General features: G+C 35.1%; 2 protein-coding genes across 3 annotated transcripts; both read right to left on the reverse strand.

Annotated features, from left to right (window-relative positions):
• Positions 1-74: 74 nt before the first annotated feature.
• LOC113494000 (multidrug resistance protein homolog 49-like) lies at positions 75-20,696 on the reverse strand. 2 transcript variants are annotated; one of them, XM_026872086.1, is made up of 26 exons: positions 20,381-20,696; positions 12,274-12,316; positions 10,990-11,186; positions 10,352-10,496; positions 9,968-10,068; positions 9,549-9,720; positions 8,558-8,682; positions 7,331-7,526; positions 6,889-7,113; positions 6,497-6,683; positions 6,187-6,329; positions 5,901-6,109; positions 5,612-5,706; positions 5,308-5,505; positions 4,866-4,975; positions 4,645-4,785; positions 4,382-4,564; positions 4,086-4,289; positions 3,865-3,994; positions 3,497-3,692; positions 3,218-3,380; positions 2,845-3,039; positions 1,766-1,975; positions 1,353-1,499; positions 950-1,058; positions 75-571 (listed from the first exon to the last, which is right to left on the reverse strand). In XM_026872086.1, the coding sequence occupies exons 1-26, from the start codon at positions 20,575-20,577 to the stop codon at positions 483-485; spliced, it is 4,110 nt and encodes a 1,369-aa protein (XP_026727887.1). In that variant the 5' UTR covers positions 20,578-20,696; the 3' UTR covers positions 75-482. The 2 variants fall into 2 exon arrangements, with proteins under 2 accessions (XP_026727887.1, XP_026727888.1); XM_026872087.1 differs by lacking the exon at positions 20,381-20,696 and adding an exon at positions 13,449-14,380.
• LOC113494003 (NADH dehydrogenase [ubiquinone] 1 beta subcomplex subunit 7-like) lies at positions 1,982-2,836 on the reverse strand. Its single transcript, XM_026872102.1, has one exon. It carries the CDS (start codon positions 2,557-2,559, stop codon positions 2,185-2,187), a length of 375 nt encoding a protein of 124 aa, XP_026727903.1. The 5' UTR covers positions 2,560-2,836; the 3' UTR covers positions 1,982-2,184.
• Positions 20,697-22,418: the final 1,722 nt, after the last annotated feature.

Raw genomic sequence — 22,418 nt, forward strand, 5'->3', positions numbered from 1 at the left:
ATTGTAAGTAAGATGTGTAGAGAACCCGATGTGAAAACGCCATTTATGAAAACATTCAAAAATAAATCAAGAAATCTGTAACAAAAATGTTTTATTTTCTTTTTATCACTATTAAACTACAATATAATTGATAACTAGACATATTCATTACAATTAAGAAACATACATTGACGAACACTCACAATAAATTAAACTTAAATTTAAAACTTAATAGTAGAATGTTTTTGCGTTAGATCTGGCACAGCCACAAACCGTTTATCTTAATTCATACGAAATGCAATAATTAATATTCTATGATACATCATTCAGGTTAACGCAAACGGACCGTCTTCCATTATCAGATCGAGATTTTAAAGATGGCGGTAATATTGAGACTTTAGTTCTTGCATTATTCACATATTTCTTAGTAATATTTGGACATATTTTCGGAATTGTTTTAGTGTCTTTATTGGACTAATACTTAAGCATAATTATCAGAATGTTTACGCCATCTCCTGTCCTTTACACATGCGCCAATAGTAGCCCTTCATTTGGATCAAGTCGTTGTGGTTGCCGCGTTCCACAATCCTACCTGTAAATAGAAAAAATATTTCACACAGTGCATTATTTAGTTGCACGCCTCGAAACGACGTATTTTGCTGACTGATTGCTATCGATTTCTGGCTTGTGTCAGTCCAGTCTAGGGCATCACGTTGACACCACGCGTTCTTACAGACTGTTCGTCACATGTCAAGAACTTTGGAATCAGACACCGGGATAAGAAGTACGTCTTAGATTACGTAGTCAAGTGTGGTACAGCTTCAATAGTATTTTTTATTAGTTTAAAGCACAAGCTTTAGGCACCTTTAGTTTCAATTGCACCGTAAGACGCAACGTGATAAAAAAAGAAACTATTTTTAGAAAATCAATATTCAACTTTTAAATTCAGTAATTAAAACAGTGTTCGTACCTTTATCAAGAACGCATATGAGGTCTGCGTCTTTGATGGTTGAGAGACGGTGAGCGATGGTGATGCACGTGCGGCCCTTAGCTGCCTTCTCCAAAGCTTCCGAAACGGCCTGCAGACATTAGTTCGTTAATATTTGAACTTACTAATCGATATACGACGTTTAAGCACCGTGTAACTGTAATTACCGTGTGAGACGTTGACCAACCATAATAAATTATTCGCTTTACATAGTTACCAACATATTTAAGCGCGGACAAGTATTATTCGTTATAGGATAATATACATAATATCTGATATTAAGTTTGAGATTGATAACGAGAATTAAAAAAAAATACTTTGTGATTATTTGTCAATTATCATACAGTTCAGTGAAAAACGTAATTATGTCAACCAGTATATTTACCCGTTCGCTGTTAGCGTCCAACGCTGACGTGGCTTCGTCCAGCAGCAACAGTCGCGGCGACCTGATGAGAGCGCGCGCGATGCACACACGCTGCTTCTGACCTCCCGACAACTGCGCGCCGCTGGCTCCCAAGTTGGTGTCATAGCCCTGAACATTATAAAACATTGTAAACTCCTGAATCAGTCGACGGTTTTTTGTTTTCCTGGTCCTGATCGGACGAGATCCTATTTTATTTTTTTCGGGAAGCCATTTATGTGGGTACGTAAATCTCGTACTTGGTACTTTCTTACTAGTACAAACCTACAATATCTTTCTTGAACTATTTGGGTATCTTCGTATGCTAAGCTGAGTGAGAAAATAACGACCAAATTTAATTTTTCTATACTTAGAGGATTCGAATTTGGTAGAATTACCTGTGGTAGAGACGTAATAAAGGAATGTATGTTAGCGGCTTTAGCAGCTGCAATAATTTCGTTCATGGAGGGGTTCCTGTTGTTATCCCCGTATGCGATGTTCTCGGCGAGAGTCCGGTCGAACAGCACCGGCTCCTGCTGCACTACGCCGAGCTGGCGACGCAGCCGCGGCAGGGTTAACGATGTCCGAGTGTCTACTCCATCTAGCCTCTGTCCAGAAAACAATCATTAGCTTGGTTGTGTTTCTTGAGGAATTAAACATTTAACAAAGTGATTATAAAATTACAAAGACTTTACCTTTCGGACTTTGAGAAATACCTACTGTAATAGTGTTTGACAGAGTAAAAGATTACTGAATGCAAGTAACATAATTTATTGTATTTTTTCGTTAAAGATAAAAGTTCAAAATATTATTTTATTTATTTGGGAGGTGGTGGCGGCGGGTTCTTTTTTATTCTAATTTCTCTTTCCCTCAGCCTACGCTCTCTTTCGAACTCTTTCATGCGCATCAGGTAGTCCTCTTGCTCGCAGATCATGTATGCATGTTTCTGATGGGAGCAGCGATACACCAAAGGGAAATTTTTATATCGACAGACTTGATAGTCTATTAGTAAATGAGCACAGAAATCTCGGAATTCCACTGGAATCTTCGCAGAGCTAAGCTCTTCAGCGCTCGCTATCATCCCGCGAGGTTGCCTTTTGAAAGTGAATCCTGCGTTCGGTGGAAACGACGGTTTGTCGTTCATATTTAAGTCGAGGTGTTTTGTTCTAAATGTTCCTAATATTTGCCCCATTTTGGTATAAAAATAATATTTTTCTCTCTAAGCTATAATAGATTTTTGCCTAATATAATAAATGTCAGTTTTAGCAATTGTTGACAATAGGCATTTGACACTTGGGTGTCTTTTTTAAAGCTTTTTTATCTTTTAACCTATTTTTTCTATCTACGTCATGTTGTGTAGAGGTTGGATTAGACATTTAGGATTCCTTAGTAGGATCCTTTTTGTTGAAGCAAATTTGAATGCATAAAACCAAAGATATCAAGTTGCCAGCGTGAAGACCATTCATTGATTACTTACAATGCTTCCTGTATCGGGGTCGTAGAATCTCTGTAAGAGCTGCAACACAGTGGACTTGCCGCACCCGGACGATCCCACCAGCGCCACTGTCTTGCCGGCATCCACTTGCAAATCGATACCTCTTAAAACGGTTTGATGTTTTCGTGTCGGGTAACTGAATACAAGATCCTTTAAACTAAAGTTGCCGGTTGCGCTCTGAAAATCAAAATAATTATCATTTAATATCATTCGTGTAAAATATCAATTATCCCAAAAAGTATTGCCATTAAAAAGTTTACATTGCAGGGTATAGGCCTCACTTTTCGCCATCCATTCACCTTGGACTATGACTAAAACAGGCCATTTTGTGCCTAAAATATAATAATATATTTACCCAATCTTTTTTATCAACAACGCCATCTTCAGTTCTGACTTCAGGTACTTTGTAGATCAATCCTATGATTCTACCCGCGCAGACTCTGGCTGAGTTAAAACTAGGAGCATACACTAATGTCTGTCCAAGCATGTAAGCTCCAAACATGACACACTCCGTAACCCTGAAAATCAACCATGAGGTGAGAAAAATAATAAATAGAACAAAAAATATCAGTACCTCATTTATGGAACCTTACAGACAAATTAGTCTTTTAATAGTGGGGAAGTTGGTACTTACAATAAAACGATTTTGTATTCCAATTCTCCTTTCGAGACCAGAATAGTTCCGTATACCATTGCGCTGCAGAACGCTATGAATGGTACGTAAATACCCAAGCCAAAAACAATGCCGCGCCATCTTGTCTTCTGAGCTACGGCGTCGCAAGCGACCAGCAGAGACGCGTGGAACTTGTCGAAGAATACTGTTTCTATACCTGATGAACATAGAGTTATATTTACCATAAACATATATTTCATTAAAGAAAAGATCTGATTACAGAAAAATAACAGAGATCACAGCATACTAGATAGCCTAATCCAATTAGGTTCAGAAACATGTTCTATTATTCCATTCCTACTTGTTATGTTGTGTCTAGTTCCGCTTACCTAAACTCTGTACAGTTTTGATGCTCACAACTGCTTCCGTTGCGACACTAGTTGCCGATTCCATGGCTTTTCTTTCGTCAGCTTGGGATTTTCGTGACATAATACCTTCAAACCAGATGCTTCCAATCATCTGCAAAAAATATAGCAAACAGTCAGAACATATTCTTCATTATCACCAAACGCAGGTATTTATTGAAGGTTGGAATTATAGGAATACTTACAAGAGGTAAAAATGCCGTTGATACAAGGGTTAACTTCCAATTGAATATGAAGCCCATTATGACCCCGATGACAACGGAGCTGACACCTTGTAGGATAATACCGATTCTGAGACCAGTAGCACCCTGAACCTCAGCCGTGTCTCCACTCAGTCTAGCACAAATCGCTCCTACTGAGTTACTCGCTTTATCGTAATATCCAATTTCCTGCAAAATTAATAAATGGTCAATTAAGGATCTTTATAAATTGTCTTGTATAAATTGTAAATCTAAAGAACAAAATCGTTTTGGTGATTTACCTGTCTCAAAAGTGCCTCGAAATATTGTTTTCGTAATCTTGATGTCATTTTTAATCCAGCTGTTGTGAAAGTAGAACTTTGAAGACACATAGAAATGCCTGCGATTGCCGCTACAACCACGAATAGACCAGCGTAAAGATCGCCATAGAATAACATCTCTTTACGGTCCGTTAAAGCGAATATCTGCAAGACATTAATCATTAATTCATATCCGTAGACATTTTGAATGATACAAGATAGATATTAGTTTAAGTAAAACTTACGGCACTGGTGAAACCGAAGAGCAAAGCAAAGACGGGGAAACAAGTTCCTTGAATGAAGGCAGCGATGGAACCGATGACAATGTACAACCATTCCGGCGAATTCAGCTTCAATATTTCCCATCCACTTAATGGTATTGTGTCCTATAAGAAAAAAAAGCGTTTTCTAATATTTATTTTTTAATATTCGCGAAGGATGTTGCAAAGATAGATGTGAATAATACCTCGTCTACTTCTTCTTTTTCGGTTTCTGGGTTATATAAGTAGCTCTGAACGCCAACTGACATAGCTGAAGAGATGGAACCTCGAGGTGTGACCATCCACTCCGGATTTTCTGCACACACATAATAAAATACAGTACAGCAATGATATTATGGTACAAGTTTCTATAGCACGTAATCTGGTTTCATTGATGTCATCATATTAAGCTGCCGACCACATGTCCGACCAAAATAACCTCTATGATAATTTGTTATCATATCAGCGATCATAAGATAATTTGTTCATTGTTTGCTCGGGACTTCAAGTACCTACTTAGTTAAGTTCCTATACTGACAGCTCAGGTCTGTTGAGATTTCGTAAGCAACACATAGTATACTGTCCTCTCGCTTCCACAAAGGCTATGCTCCTAGTAATAGGTGGGTATAAATAATCCTGATGCATTACCTATAACTGATCGTTGTTTACTGTATACTCGTGGTCTTCGTTCCTCTCGTGGTTTCGACTCCGAGCGGGTCACAGGTGTGTTGACACTATCTCCTTGTTCATCTTCTGTCCCTTTCTCTTCTACCACTTCTGGCAATGATACGATTTCCTCCGCCTCCATTTTGTGTTTGCTTGTCGTCACTAATTTGTGATAGAAGCCTGTAATTGGAAGGTTACATTAATTACAAGACCAAGCGGGGTCTGGAAAAGAACCTTCAAATAACGATTTTTTAACTAAAGCAACGATTTCTTCCTATGAACTTACCTTTGGCTTTCATCAGTTCCTCGTGAGTACCCTGTTCCACTATAACTCCCTGGTCCATGCAAATAATGAGATTAGCATTCAAAATGGTCGACAATCTGTAAGAATGCGAAAAAAAATGTAAATTCTAGTGTTTGGCACAATAGTAACTACCACTTTTTGAGGTTCTGTAAACTGTGTTCAGTGAAACTAAGACTAAGACACTTATATCAGTCCGCCATAATTTTTCGGAATTCGGATTCAGAATCTTTCATACGTGAGTCTAATTTACTTTCTATTGTTGGTGTTTTACCTGTGTGATACCATGATGGTAGTACGACCGACACTAGCGCGGTCAAGGGCGGCCTGGACTTGTCGTTCAGAGTGAGGATCGAGAGCTGATGTAGCTTCGTCCAGCAGAAGCACCGCAGGCTCTCGCAGCAAAGACCGAGCAATCGCAATACGCTGCTTTTGACCACCCGATAAAGAAGCACCACGTTCGCCAATAACTGTATCGTAGCCCTGAAACACCAAATAAATAATTAACAGTACTGGTCATTTTATCCTGAAACTGTTGGTCTTTTAAAGTTTCAATTTACCTTAGGCAAGTTCGAAATGAATTCGTGAGCGTACGCCATAGTTGCAACTCGTACCACTTCTTGCATAGTGGCCTCAGGACACGCGATGGCAATGTTTTCGAAAATCGTTCCTCGAAACAATACTGGTTCTTGGCCAACCACACCTTAAACAGAAAAGCATTTTATGCCACTTCAGACCGGTTTATTTTTTGCATTGAGTTTACACAGCTAGCAATTAATTATACTTATAAAATGTACAAATATTCACGTCTGTTCACAAAATTTAATTAGCCAAAAAACTCTTGTTTTAATTACATTACGTCTTACTAACCTAGTGATGACCGAAGCCAGCTAATGTTAAGGTCCTTGATATTTTTGCCATCGAGCTTTACGGATCCAAAGTGAGGATCGTAAAGTCTTTGCAGCAGCTGCAGCACGGTCGACTTGCCACAGCCTGACGAGCCCACTAGGGCAATACATTCTCCCGCTTTGATCTTGAGAGAAAAGCCCTTTAAAACCTGTCGACAAAATCGACTATTAATACCCTGTTTACCAACATGTTTCGACGAAAAAGTAGATATCGAACTCCATAGCAACACTGCTATCGTTTATCAAGGCTAGTTTTTGTTGCATTTTTTCCTCAAACAAAAACACCAGGAAAAAATTCAAGTCTCACGTTTTTTCTTATGTTTGGGCTTGTAATTCTGCAAATGCATAACATACCTTAACGTCCGGTCTAGAAGGATAACTGAAATGGATGTCTTCTAGGCTGATCTCGCCAATAACTCTGCGTGGCGATGTGCCTTTTTTGCTGAGACTGTCAATGGGTGGCTCTCGCTCCAATAAGTGATATATGCTGGCGGCTGCTCCCCGGGCTGCCGAGAACACTTCGATATGCGGGACGCACATTGTGATGGATTGGGTCGCCATGTAGATGTTGAAGAGGATCTGGCAATTTTACGTTAGGTTCATAAACATGTCGATGTCTTTTGCTGTTCCATGACTTTTTTTTATAAAGAAGGCTAGCGAGCTTTACTTTTCAAATGCCAATGAACTATACTACTACGTGCTCTAACAGACTATGCCAGAGTAGTATGCATTCCTTACAATTAATTGAGTGCGGATTGAGTGAGCGCGTCAATTAAACAAATGTTTAAGTACTTACACTGAACACGATTCCGACGACATATCTCCGTTCCTCCTCAGGTTTGTCACGATCTTGGAGGACAAGTCGGATACCGTAAATAAGTCCAATGGCGTTCAAGCAGTAAGTAAGAACCCAGTTGAATCCACTTCCTAGACCTGTGTAGAGACCACGTTTACGTCCGTACTGTTCCGCCGGCTGCAGTAATTTTGTGTATCTGTGAAAATAGATATACAAAATTACACAGATATGAAAAGAAGAAATCCCGAAGGACACAAAATAGGTCATGGAAACCTGCGTTTGACTCAAGCTCTTTACAATTAGGTAACACTGGAAGTTTTTTAGTAGCCGCTCAAGGAAACATGATCTGTACTGAGACTTACAGAGCTAAGAGGTACATAGGCTCAATTATAAATCTCATTCTATCAAAGCATTCGTCGGATGAAAAATTTTTTTTTTTGCAAGGAATTGTCTCATTACGATGGGTCAGACAAGACCTTGTCAGGAGAAGTTTGATACCATTAAGATAAATATAATATGATTATAGATATATCTGCGTATATCAACAGACAACTCGTGTCATGATAAAAATGTATTATATTTACGAAAACCTTATCATGGTTTAATGATGTTCCTGTAAAAGTGTGATAGTAATTTTATCACCATGAAACGTACCAATTCGCATATTTCTATCTCGCTTCCAAAAATGTTAAAGGAAACTGCAAAGTCAGTCCAATGAAACAATGTAAACTTGTTGGAATAATAATTATGATAGATAGCACGTTAAACGCGATATCTCGTTTGATAACAGTATTTTCACGATGAATGTCGGAAACTGTCTGGTTATCAAGTTATTCTTTATTATCACGACTTTTATTGTTGGTTAAATAAGCGAGATTAATTGCTCAGATTATCTCACTATTTGCGGACCAGTTTTACTATTTTTAGACATTTTTTGCGACATGAAAATTTTTGTGTGTTTTCGGTAAGTAGGTACACCTAAAGACAAGGTTTTAAGTGTTTTCTGTGGATGAACACCAAGTATATTGTTTATCTACGACATTAATTTGGTCATATATAATATCTGTATCTTTTCACCATATAAAAGTTGCCTTTAGAAATTTTAATCAGAATTTAAGTTTTTTTTTTTATTGTAATACTATATTCGAGATCCTTTTAATCCGGGCTTCAAAATGGATTGAGACACGATAGAGATTAGAGAAAATTCCGTTGGAATATTCTAATTACTTTTCGACTTCCTTGCTCTCCCCGGCAAAAGCGGCGACGGTCTTAATTGACTTCATAATCTCCTCAGCATGCTTGCCCGCTTGACTGTACGACTCCAGCTCACGTGCCGATGACTTTGTTTGATACTGTAACATAATAATACATAATCCAATAGAGCATCAACATAAATTACAGATAAACCTATTGTTTTATTGCAATTAAAACGTAGCTAAGTATACTGACAGATAATGTCTATTTGCAGTGATCACGTGTTGCCAACAATTAACTATTAAAAGACAGATTAGATAAAAGCTATTCAGGAAACCAGTTCGAGTTTTCCTAGAGGCTGTCACAAAGTAAACGTGATAATAGTAAAGTTCTAAAACTAAAGTGTTTGCGATTACGTAACACATGTTAACTAATTATAACTAAAAGTTGTTTTGATAAAGATAAGCTTAAACTATTGTCGTAAATAATTGTCGAATATAAGTCTAGACAATTACGGTTTAACCTTATTATTTTGCTCAGGGGATTTTTTATATCTATACGTCTGAAGATGTAAATAAGCATTCTCTTATCTAATCTTTAAAACGAGATTTAAGATATTTCTCGTGAAGTGACCGACACTTCGACTTAAATATTTGTTGTTATTATAACATGGCTTATAATTATCTCATTAATTATATTAAAAGAGATTTAAATTGAGGAAAATATGCTAGTATGATGTATTCGTCGGATTTCCAGGCGTATTCAATTGTTTAGATGGTTGTAAACCCGAAATCATATTGTTTATTTACTTGCGTATAAATTGTAATCCATAGTTATACCGACAGAGTCTTGTTAATTATATATATTGAATGACTCTACATTCTATTTTCTGTATGATGTGTGGTCAAAGCCATTTAAAACTTGCGAAACAAGAGTGAAACGCATTTATTTTGGTTCATTTAATGCTTATTGCCTTTTATCCTTATTAAAAATGTAAGTAAGCTTGTCAATAAGGTTAACTCACGTTTGACAGAGCAACAGATGCAGCTACACAGAGTGGCATGACGGTAATGCATGCGAGGGCCAGCTCCCATCCCAAGGGAATGGCGACGGCAATGCTAATCAGAGACGTACCCACCAAGTTCCCCACAATAGCCAACTTGTCACCCATGCCATCCTTCAACTTCACCAAGTTCCTGAAAAAGAATATTGTGGTTAAATTTTTACTGAGTTGTTCTCATGTATATGGGACTCATATATAATTGTTACAATACATGGGACTAATGTTTTTTTTATTAAAGTCGTAGCTATCTGTCATGCAGCGAAAAATAAAACCAGTTTTTCGTTTTAAACCGAAAGTAACATGAAAAAAGGGCCTTGATATTTCTTTCCTGCTCGATAAAATGGTGCTGTTATATTAACTTGTATTGAAAGTCAACTTACTCGGACATTTTGGAAGCCACATTAAACTCGGAATCAGTATCGAACCAAGCTTGGTCCTGACGAAGTACGGCTCTTAAGAATAACATTCGTATCGTTGTAATCTGAAAGAAAAGTAACATGATATAGGCTGCTTTTTAACCGCTAATACTGGACTAATATTTCAAATAAAATGTCTCTCCTCGATTTTTAAAATTACTTTTTTATGGTAGCAACAAATTTATCTAGGTAGTAATCCTACCCGTTGAAAATTTTAACGTCCTAGCTAAGTATCTCTCTTCAAAAAATACAGCCTGGTTACATACGGACAGGCTGACGCACAGATCGCGGATCCTTAATAACATCGTTCCATTTTACGCTTTGATTGAAAGAAGAACAATCAGGTACCTGTCTTAAAGCACTCCAGCTGATAAGTGCAACGGCAACAGTGCAGCACAGGAGAGACAGCCCCACAGAGACAAAGGCACCGATACATAGGGCTGTGGCGTCCTCCACTAAAGCCGCCATATTCTCTTCGTGACTTGCATTTTGTCTAAACATAAAAAAGAGACAAATTTAAGGCAGTCAGTTGTGACGGGGATAAGAATTTACCAAGCAGGTAACCCTTTGATCTATCAATTAAAAAAAATCGTTGCGTAACTTTTGCCATACCTCGTGTTATTATATTGCGAAATGTAATCAATTGTCTAGACGCCGCTAAGATTTAGTATCTATACATTACTTGCTTACGAAAAAGACGTTGCAATATTGTGAAATATGATATTCAAAAATGTTTATGGAGAATTTATATCTAATACAAAGATTAATTGTCTTATCAGACTTTTTGGTTAGATATATCTGCTAGCATGTGAAAGCATTAAATTAGTGCCCATCATTAAGTACAAAAAAAAACATAAAATAAAAGAGAACCGCTTTCTTTTGTCAACTCATATTCAGAAAAAAAAGTAATTACAAGTTAATTATCCAACAAATGGTTTGTTAATTTGATTTAAACTTTATGTAATACGGTATAAGGTATAACTTACAAAACTCTTCCGCCTCCAAACAGCGACAAAAGGGGCATAGGGCTACTAAGTTGTTCTTGGAAAGCTGTTCGTTCAACGAAAGCTGTACTTAGTTCCCCAACTTGTACCAGGTTGTAGGTCAAACCTCCGCCACTTAGGATCCCCAGGAAGATCCCGATAATCGTAGCTGTGACCTCTAAACATGTTCCGTAACGAAACTGAAATTAAACAATATTTAGCACAAATTAGTGATGGTACAATAGAATTTATTTAATACAATATGTAGAACTAACAGCTATACAAATCTGGAGTAGGAAGAATTTAATTTACAGAAAAGCTAGACACACATACTATAGTAATCTACTTGAAATCAAAACATTGAACATTCATTTGTAAGAGAACGAATCGTTTGCTGAAATGACTCTAGTCTATCATGTCAAAAAAACATGTCTCGTATAACGATGACATATGCGATGCGCAAGATTCGATATTTTGAGACAAACAACAAGACCTTCAAGTAATTGCTTCACTTCACTTTATTCCAAAATGTCTTAAAGTATTGTGGTTGTACAAGCGTGACAGCATTGTAAGGCGTAGAGCCAAATCTCTTTTCCACAACGCAATAATATAACTTTAAGATGCCATGGTAAGCCCCTACACTAGCAAAGGAACGAGGAAATACTGAAGTGTATTAAATATATGTCTTTTAGATTATATGTAGCGATCGATATTGAACGATTTAATAAGGTAGAAACAAAAATCTTCTCTTGCCATGCATATTTCGGTCTTATCACAAAAACCCTCAGGTATTTGGCTAATTTAATAAAAATAAGACAGAGGACAGTCTTGTGTCATTTATCGTTAAATTAAATGAAATACCTATATGATTATGTTAAGTTAGAAACCCAAAGAACAATTTATAAAATATAGGGAACCTAATATTGTATAATGTAATAATTTGAATCTGTTTATCCGTCAGATAGATTTCAAAAAATATTGTACGTATTTTTATTTTATTATATCTTATTATATTTTATTATATAAAAAGCACTTGATTATCGTAGAGGGGGCTCAAAACATGACTTGCTAGTAAATATGCATACTGGTAAGTGACGTCACACGAGATTTGAAATCACTTATAAACACAAATACTTTACACACGTATACTTTACAGTTTATCTTTCATTATTATGTACGAAATAAAAAAGAAAATAGTATTCAATATTTTTTGGAAATCTGTCAAGCGGACTTAAAGTTTTTTTTTTGTCAAATACCCTATCAAAGTATTATATTAAAGATACTCACTATTTGTATGAATGATATCGATTGCTCGTCTTCCTGTGATTTACTGTAAAGAAAATTAGTTAGTTTAATTTAAACACGAAGGAAATAATTGTACTTTAAAACTAGTGAGAAAAGAATATGAGATAACATTCAGATATTATTATTACCTAGTATGAAAAGGCAATGAACAAATTTCAAATAGATTTTAGTTTTTAAACACATAACTATAGAATACATATTATAATAATGGTTTTGCGACACTAAATGAGAAATGATGTTTTCTTCGAGAAAATCAGACAATTTAAATAACGCAATTGAGATAAACCGTTTCGCAAAACGGTCTCGCGACACTCAGAGTTCAAAACAGGATTAAAAAAATAAATGGTGGGTTGATAAATACATTTTGACTGTTGTATTTCTTGAAGTTTATTTTATTTAACAACAATCAGCATTTAAAATAGCAAAAAGCTATACCGAAAAATGAAACATATTACAATTTTTTTTTATTTTTTTTTTTAAGATACCGTTAAGTTTGTGATTAAATTTTATTGAACAATTGTTTTTGGGCACGGTTACCGGTTTTTGCACAGCCAATATAAAAATAACATTCATTCACAGTGATTAAATAATTAATAGAAATATTCGCTTCAGATAACACTTTGAAAACTTTCGCTAAAACAAGCAACTGAAAACTGAAAACATAGGCAAACTACATAATTTAGAAAAAAATATTTAAGATCACTAAATGGCTGTATGGCTGCAAACTTAAACTTATTTAAATCATTTTAGATCACCAGATGTATGGCTGTGAATCTTATTTATGGATTGCACGTTCTAAAATAATTATTACTAATAATCCTTTTAAACTGAAATGAATGAGACCGTTCTTTCGATGATTAATTAATAAAATATTTTTTGATAGGTCCTACAATCAAAATGAAAACAGTAGGTTACATAAGGGTAGCACAAATCAATTTAATCAAATCATTATATAAATTTAGTAAGAATGCATTAAAATATATAATATGCATAAAAATCAAATATACTGTAGGCTTATCCTACGGGATAGCCTACTATACCATTTATAATTATTTAAAGATCAAATATCACACAAACAAATCAAACAATCTTAAAATCTTAGACAATAAAACAACAGGAATGCACAAAACGCTCAGCTCAAATTATTATTATCTTACGTCTTTTTATTTTTCTTCTGCAATCCCAGATCGTTTGATATACTGATTTTCTTTTTCATTTTATCGGTCGTCACTTATGTTTAAAGTTAAGATAGTTTTGCACTGGACAGGGTTACACGCAAGCCACGGGTGCGTATGGAAAAACTGACGTTAGTCTTCCCTCGCACCCATATATACATTGAGCAAACCCTCTTGTTATCTGCCACAATTGCCGCTATAACTACTTCAAATTATATTTGTAAACAATTATCTTTACAAGTGTTTATGGCTTTAGAAACTGAACGTAAGATAAAGTGTGCCTTTGGGTAATTTGCGGGGTGATGCCGGAATTGAGAAGACTTGATTGAGTTAATGAGGTAGCTTTTGAGAGAATTGGTTAAATGTTAGAAAACTATATACCTGTATAAGCCTATACTCAGCTGTAGGTATACCCAGGTCTCTGTCCCAGGTTGACATGACGAGAAAGATGATGAAGGCCTAAATTCTTATTTAGGCGTAAAAAGAGACATCTTTTTCAGTTTCTACATTATTCTCTCCAAAACGGGAAAATGTATATTACAGACGGAAAAGTACGGAAATAGTCCTTATTTCGAAAAAGTTCCAGGAAGTAGAAATGATGACTAAGTATTTAGGAAAAGTGACATGCTAATGTGTCAGATGGATAATGAAACATTGGACATGTATTTATCTGGTCAATAAAAAAAATATAAAGGTAAACTGCTTTCATGTTCCGAAATGGAGTTTGTGACGTACAAAATTGTACTTAGTCACGTAAAAGTCACGTCACGTGAAGTTTATATTCACTGTGTTCTCCTAATTTTATGTTTGAGGCAAATAACATACCCAGGCATAGCTTTTTATTTGATAATTGCAAAACTTAAGAAATGCCATTAAATCTATTGGATAATGGCATCATGAGGCAAATATAACTATTTCGTTTTTTAACATAAATTATTTTATTATCATATTTTTGCGCTTTTACAATAGTAAAAGAATATTAAATATAATGTTTACAGACAAGGATAAAGGCCCACATACATATCCGTGACTTTTTGGAGCCCTGTTGTCACGTCTTACTCCCTACTTATTGCGGATGTGGAAAAGAGATGAAGCTCTACGCCGTGCATGGAGCTGTCACGCTTCAACAACATAAAGGCGACTCCCGCTGTAAAGAATTTAATCCGTTTGTCACAGAGGGTTTTATAAACAAAAGAAATCACGTGCACAAAGACATCCAGATTAATGCTTTTCCGACGCGTTTAGTCGTACTTCCTGGATGGCCATATCAAAGTACCCAGTCTCTAGTATCCAAATTATTTAAAGCAGTCAATCACGACATGCTCTGTTTGAATAATGAAGTAATTCTTGTACCAATTCGAACTATCAAATAAAGTATGGAAAACAAAGAAATGGGAACATAGTTCAACATTTTTATCAGGTAACCAAAATTGGTATGAACTGAAATCTAAAAATTATACTATCTTTTTTTCAGGATTAGTCTAGATTTTCTTCTTCATCAACGTTCTGAAAATATGCCTGGAATTTATTTAAACATGTACACAAACCTGAACTACTTTACACTCTACAGTGACCAGGAAGGTACTTTTGACAAGGCACTCTCATTTCTCATATATCGGCCTAGCCTTTTCCTAACTATGTTGGGGTCGGCTTCCAATCTAACCAAATTCCGCTAAGTACCAGTGTTTTATAAGGAGGGACTGCCTATCTGACCTCCTCAACCTAGTTACCTAGGCAACACGATACCTCTTGGTTAGACTGGTTGTCAGACTTTCAAGCTTCTATCTACCTGTAACGACTATTAAAAACTGCCACAATTTAACGTGCCTTCCGAAACACGGAGGAACTCGTTATGACTCGTGACCCTCAATTCGCATACAAACAAAAAATAAGAAGACTAGACTACGAAACTAGAGAACTAGAAATACGGGCAGCTTACGGTCTCTCCTTCTGGTAGGAAGTCAATAGTGTCAGACTCTTATTAACTAAACTTGAACTGCTGAACACAATATTACCGTTCATTTTCCAATAAATAGGCTGCACCTACGTAGCCAATCACATTGTACCTACTGTAAACCTAACCTTCAACGAGGATAGCGGAAGTTAGACAATATCCAATACAAATAGTTAGAATAATGTTCCTGGTTTCAAATATACTTCCGCTTGACTGGTACAAAAACTGAAGTCAAGCACTGACAATTGTATAATATTAAAAGTTATTGACGAAAGGAATTTGCATTTAAAACAGGCGCTAGTATTTAGTCGATACTCGAGAAGAGGAATTACCAATGATAAGATAGCGGCTATTGTACGTATGTAAATGACAGTGCATTAACTATTACGATATCCAGTGTAAGTCTACCTGGCAAAAAACTTTTTCAGTTTTGCAATTTTCTTCCAACAATGACGTCACGTGCGCGAAGTGGACTCAGCAAACTTGTTATGGAATAAAAAAGATTTCTATTGAATTTCTGGTGAAGAAACAGCATTACTGTGGCCAATGCTTAATATTAACGGGGATGAAAAATAGATTTCCGATTCTCAGACCTAGTCAATTTGCTCATAAAATTTCATGAAAATTGGTCAAGAGTGTCAAGCGATCGATTCGGATGAGTTTATTACAAAAGACCGAATCAGGAGAATTTAATATAATAGATAGTATTTTCGCAGTTATTTAGATACATGGACATCCTTTCGACCCCCTTTTATGAAAAGAGACGTTTAGATAGATACATAAAACTTGAGAATAGTTTGCCGAATCGATATTCTTAGTATCGCTTTGTGTCGAGTGATTCGATTTCTCGTTAAAGTTTTGGGCCTACTACTTATAAAAAATATCGATTTAGGTATGTCTTACTCTTACCCTCCAAGGATCTCTTTATATAGGAATAACTCTTTTTACTAGCAATACTGTCCTTCCAATAAGCAATGATATTCACTTTAAGAAATATTCAGATACTACTAGCTGACTCAGCAAACAATGTTTTGCCGAATATTTTTTTTTCTAGTTGCATGTATTTTTAATGCCACATTATAAAAAAATACAAACAAACAATTTCGTCCAAAAAATATTTTTTTTTTTTTTACTGTGAACCGTTATCAACCCCTATCACTTAGGGGTATGAAAAATAGATGTTCGTCGACCTACTGAATACGCATATAAAATTTGGTAAAAATCGGTTAAGTCGTTATGGAGGAGTACGGTAAAAAACATCGTGACACGGGAATTTTGTATATTAGAAGATATAATTCCCTGCAATAATAAATATTATCTATCTTTTACGTACGATGACTTCTAAAAATTAATACACAAATTCGCTGCTGTCCTAAAAGCATGATATTTCTAAATACTAGCGAATATCTAGCTGGTAGCGTGAAACTCTTGTCATCTATGAAGTGTGCATCTTATCACCTCATGAAAAGCGTCTAGTGCCGTTGATCCCTGATACATCATATTGTGGAAGAATAAAATGTGATAACGTTCTAGCTACGTGTTTATGACGTGGCAAACATATGGTTACACGGAATAACATTACTGCTTTAATCTGAAATTTGAGGTTACAATTCATCTGTCTTTTGATTAGGATGTTACCGAATTTGAAATATGTCGTTTTCCGCATTTAACATGACGTAATTAATTATGACTGGAAATACGTTTGCAGTGAGAGCTTTGTTAAGGCTGCTCTTTCGTAAAAAGCTTGAAAAAAGCGTGCAGATGAAACAGCTTTTCGTAGGCACTTACAGAGAATTTATATCTGCAAAAAATAGTTAGTAATCTACGTGATAAGATACGTAATTTGGTTTAGCCATAATAAATTTCGTTTAGTCATTCTATTGGCATCACATAACAAGTAAAAAATCCACAAATCACCTCCAATTCGTAGAGATAAAACCACTTTTTATTTTTATTTTTAATAAAAGAACATTAGAAAAAAATCTACTGCTTTGCAACACATAGGAAAATGATTTGGTTTGGTTACTTTTTAAAAATATGTCTGCTTTCCAAATGCACAAGGTCACTAGCGAGAATACAAGCCTTATGGGAAAGTTTTAGTTTTTTTAGTTTGCCAATCATAATTTAATGTAGAACGCTATAGCTTCGTTAAACAGACGAGCGTCTTTTTTTCTTAAGCCTTACAATAACGTTATAACAATCGATAAATTGTATAGTGGAAATAATAAGGTAGTTGAAAAAGCCATAAATAAAATATTGACTGAAAGTTGGCCAATTTAGCGAAGTTTTGAATAGAAGCATTGTTTTACCTACGCAAAGCAGATCGTAGCTGCATACGATACAGTCGTTAAATTCGCCTCGGTTTCTTAAAGTCACTTTGAATAGGTAAATAAACTCTGGAAGTGGTTGAAGTAAGTACGAGATGCCTATGTTCTTAAATTCACGTTTGAAACAAACTTAAACAAAATAGTCGAAAAGAATTGATTTTAATTTGCTTTCTAAAATGAAAAGTGATTGTTATCTATGTAAGATTCCAAGAATAAAATGTTTTCAAAGTTTAACCATTTATAAACACATTCATCTTCTTGTAAGGGGTCATCCAAGAAATCTATATGTTTTTTGGATTTCCTCTAATAAAACACAAAGCGAATTTTCTAGATTTACACGAAAAAAGAATGACTCCAAAAATATTCATAAATCATAACATTATTAAAAAAAACTGCAATCTAATTCATGCGATTGTTATATTATAAGCACGGATATCGTCAACTTGCGCCTGAGCAAATATTATCGCAGATTGTAGAGTGGTACGCCCATCACAGTTCTGAATGCATTCAATTATACGCGCAGATCTATGTGTGCCGTCTGCTTGTATTGCCACAGAATGCACGTATAACGTGTCTGGCAAACAGCTATGAAACACATCATTAATTAGACTTAACAACGTTGCGTACAAATAGAGGTCTTGACTACCTCATAATATTTGTGGGTCTGAGAGCGCAATATAATGTGTATAGCGCCATCTTTCTCCCACACCCGTAAAATATATCTTTGAAATATGGCGGAAGGCAGCGCAGTGTCTTACAATTCTCGTAACCCAATTATCTACATATTTATACGTATTGATATATTACTAATTATTTTTCTGTTCTCAATAATATAGCTGCGTTTAGTTTGGTCTATTTTCTTGGCACAAAGTTAACAAAATTATTAATTTCGCAATGCATATTATTTCGTAGGTATTATTATTTACGGCATGTTGCAAACCGCTGAGCAAGGTTAGACATAATTATACTTATTTACTTTTTTACATGAAATTAGCAGGTAGGAAAATGTTATGGGATCACACTGAAGCGGTAATCGTAATTGTTTGCAATTTTCTGAGATTCACAAGTAACCAGACAATTCTAATATTCTTTTAAGGTCTTTTCCTAAATGGTCACTAAAAATCCTATATTTAACATTTGGACCCCATAACCAATGTAAATTGACCTTTGCTAAAATTGAAACAGCAGTACGAAGAACAAAAATAGATTTGTACTTCATAATAAGTGTATTTGCGAGGAATGTGTTGCCATAAAACATTTCTGAAGTTTTGTAGAGCTCGGTTATTTGCTAGTTAACCCACGATTCACTGTGATGGGACATTTTCCCGAATGGAGAGATAATACAGACTAATCACAAGCTGTCGTAAAAAGATTTCCCGCGTGAATCTCGTAAACTGATACTTAATACTTTCCAAGGTCTTGTCTTCTTACCACAAGTATAAAACTAATCTATATGTTACCGTGAAGGTTGCAGTTCGGTTAAACAAAAATGTTTCCAGATTCCCGAAAATTTGCAGTCCAGAAACATCAAATTTAAACTGTTTCGAATTATTAATCGAGTGCGTAAAAAATCTCGACTTGAAGTAGACTAATACAAAGACGAAAACCCGAAACGCTCAGCCAAACACAAAAAAAAACCGAAACAGGTTTACTTGGAATCTTATAGCTCGGTTTGACGGAGTGCTGAATAAAAAAATGATAAATAAATGCAATGTTTAATTCATAGCAAGGACCGAGGCTATGATCCGAGAAGTATGTCTTTATTAAACAAAGACTATTATCACCTATATATTCTATTGTACTACAATGACTCAATAAATAAAACATATCAAATGACTTGTGTCGATAAGGTTCAATTTTGCTCGCAACAACACCTTTATGGTTCTTAAACATTTTTTCGTTGTAGACACAATATTTGACATGTCTTTGAGTGCAGCGAGTAGAAATTTGGGCTTTTTGTTATTCCTCGCGATATTTGGTGGGACTGGCTACTTTTTTAATTCTGAAGTGCTCACTTATTTGCTCCGTAAATTTTCTTTGATATCTAGTAGCAATTTGTGTGATAACATACTAAAGAAAATACAAAAGATAATAGACTCTCATTCATAATAAATAATGATGGAACGGTGTCCTATTATAAAAGATAATAATATGCTATTGTATGATATCCTATGCTATTATAAAAATCTCTATACTGTTGATTATAATTTAAAATTTGTAGATATTCCACAAAGAGAGATTTTAAAGATTAAATGGATAAAGTAATACTTTATAATAATCTAAGTCATCAGTAGACATAATTAATGGGCTAGATGTTAAAAGTTTTCATTCAGATATATTATTTTACTTGTATTATTAATGCATTGATACATCACACTTAGTATACCTTATTATGAAGTATTTTTTTTAAGTATAGTTAGTTAGCAAGTACTTGACAATCACCTATCTCAGTGCTAGTAACTTATAGCTGCATTTTTAAATTATTTTGTATTTAAAGAAATATTGTTACGGGGATACAGTTTATGAATGCAATCATTTTTGGTGTTCAACACCTTGTAAATGCACTTGTCCAGCAATTTTCAATGAAACATTCGTTAAGCATCGCGAGCATAGTACCAAAAAAAGTAACGAACCTTTTTTCTTGTATATCCTTGCCTTTTTTCAGTTCCAAACTCTCTTTTAGATCCAAATCAGTAATTTTTTCCCAGGCGTGCTCATTTTTCATCGGCTTGGTGTAAGTTTTTTCATGTTTATCATCCCAAGGAGGTTGTTTGCCATTAACTTGGTTGGTTAGCAACGATACGTTTTCTTGGTGCCGTCGTTTTTCCATGTTTATGTCCACCCGTTACTAAAGACAACCGTCCAAAGTTGAAGCTTTGTGTGAACTGGCGAACTTTTTACGAGACGGCGGCGGCGCGCGGCCGGCGTGCTTGCTGCTACTCGTGGTGCGACTACGGTCCTACACAGCAGGATTATATATTACGGGCTTAATGAAAACGCGAGGTTCATTATCAATGATCGATAGTCAGTGTGTACAGACGTTCAGTCGGAACCGTTGCGAAGTAGATTACAATGGTCAGAATCAATTTGTCGCGTACGTGTATCGAGTTTCATTAAAGAGTTTCTTTTCTTTAATTGTCATTAGGAACATTGTTGTTTTGCTTATCTGCTTATTATGCCTACAACGTGAGATAATTCCTCTTCACACTACACTGTCGGTACTTCATAGGAAAACCCACTTATATTAGTTCTTATTACTTTAACAATAAGTACAGTGATGTCAGTGATAAGACGAAGAATATTTATATATTTTATTTATAGTCATCATTGTTTATAAAATATTTATTACACCTATCTGTTTCAGGGCAAAGTTTGTGGCCATAGTCTAAACAAAATGATATAATGTTTGGTAATTTTAGCGATATTTAATAATAGCAATAAATGTTAAAATTGTATAGATGAATATGACGACAGCGTAAGGTTTATACAAGATTGCTTGGTTAAGACTATCAGCTTATCTGTGTTTAACTAAACCGTAATACTTCGTAAACTATGTTTTAAGTTTTAGCCGTCAAGCGAGTTGCAACACGTTGTAAGAATTTTCCCTTTAACTAGTATCACACAGTTACAAAGATTTCACAACACAGAAAAAAATATGTAAATTTGTCTAAAAATCTTGATTATCTATAATCATTTTCTAATAATATTCATTTTGCATAAAAGTTTGACCTAAACCTAATGATAAAAAGGTAAGATGGAGAAATTTCTATTTAACTAAACGAGGACGTCCATCCTTTTTTTTCAATGTGAGACCATTAAATGACTTATTCTGCTTTAGATTGAGCAGAATTGAGTGTCAGACTTTTCTGACTACAACCAAGCCATGTTCCTCTCTTTTTTTCTTCGTGTACTGGGGCCACAGTACAGGACAATATATACTTAAGGATTAAATAATAAATTGAAGAATTGATACTGTGTTAAAGAAGATAGCTGCAATGATTGACATGTTTGATATAAAACGACGTATCTAAAATAGTTTACAAATTTTCCATATTTACAATTGGACGGCAAAATACAAGCATAATGTGGTAATTTACAAAGCAATTGATTTACATACAGCACAAATTAGCCCTTATCAATAAAACGCGTTGGCACTTTGAGTATTACTAGAACAATATATGTATCTATCTATAAATCTCTTGACAGTCCTATGCGATCTCTCCTTTCAACCTCCTCAGCAATCCTGATTTGTCATATTTGTCAGGAGAGTATTCATAGCGAAGGTTGTATTTTTTTTTCTACAACTCCCGCTTTTAATAATTGAATATGTTGAATAAATGCCATGCCAATAATTGCCAAATGCACAAAGATAACTCGACCTAGGGCAAGTATTCGTGGATCACACAAATGCATGTTCAAAACCATTTAGCCATTCAAAACTAGATAGAATAGTATAGTACCAAAAACCTGGAGACAAAATTAAAATATAAAGAATCTATGCAAAGATAAATCTGAAGTACTTTTTTTTTATTAGTAGCGTGATTCTCTGATTATTTTTTTTACCAAGTCACGATGCGTGTTTGATTTAAAAAAGATAAAAGTTTGCATCCGTCGATATACTTACTCCAAGGTCATTACTGTGACAATGTAATGTGTATTTTATATCGATTA

Source organism: Trichoplusia ni, chromosome 5 (assembly GCF_003590095.1).
Source record: "Trichoplusia ni isolate ovarian cell line Hi5 chromosome 5, tn1, whole genome shotgun sequence".
NCBI lineage: Eukaryota > Metazoa > Arthropoda > Insecta > Lepidoptera > Noctuidae > Trichoplusia > Trichoplusia ni.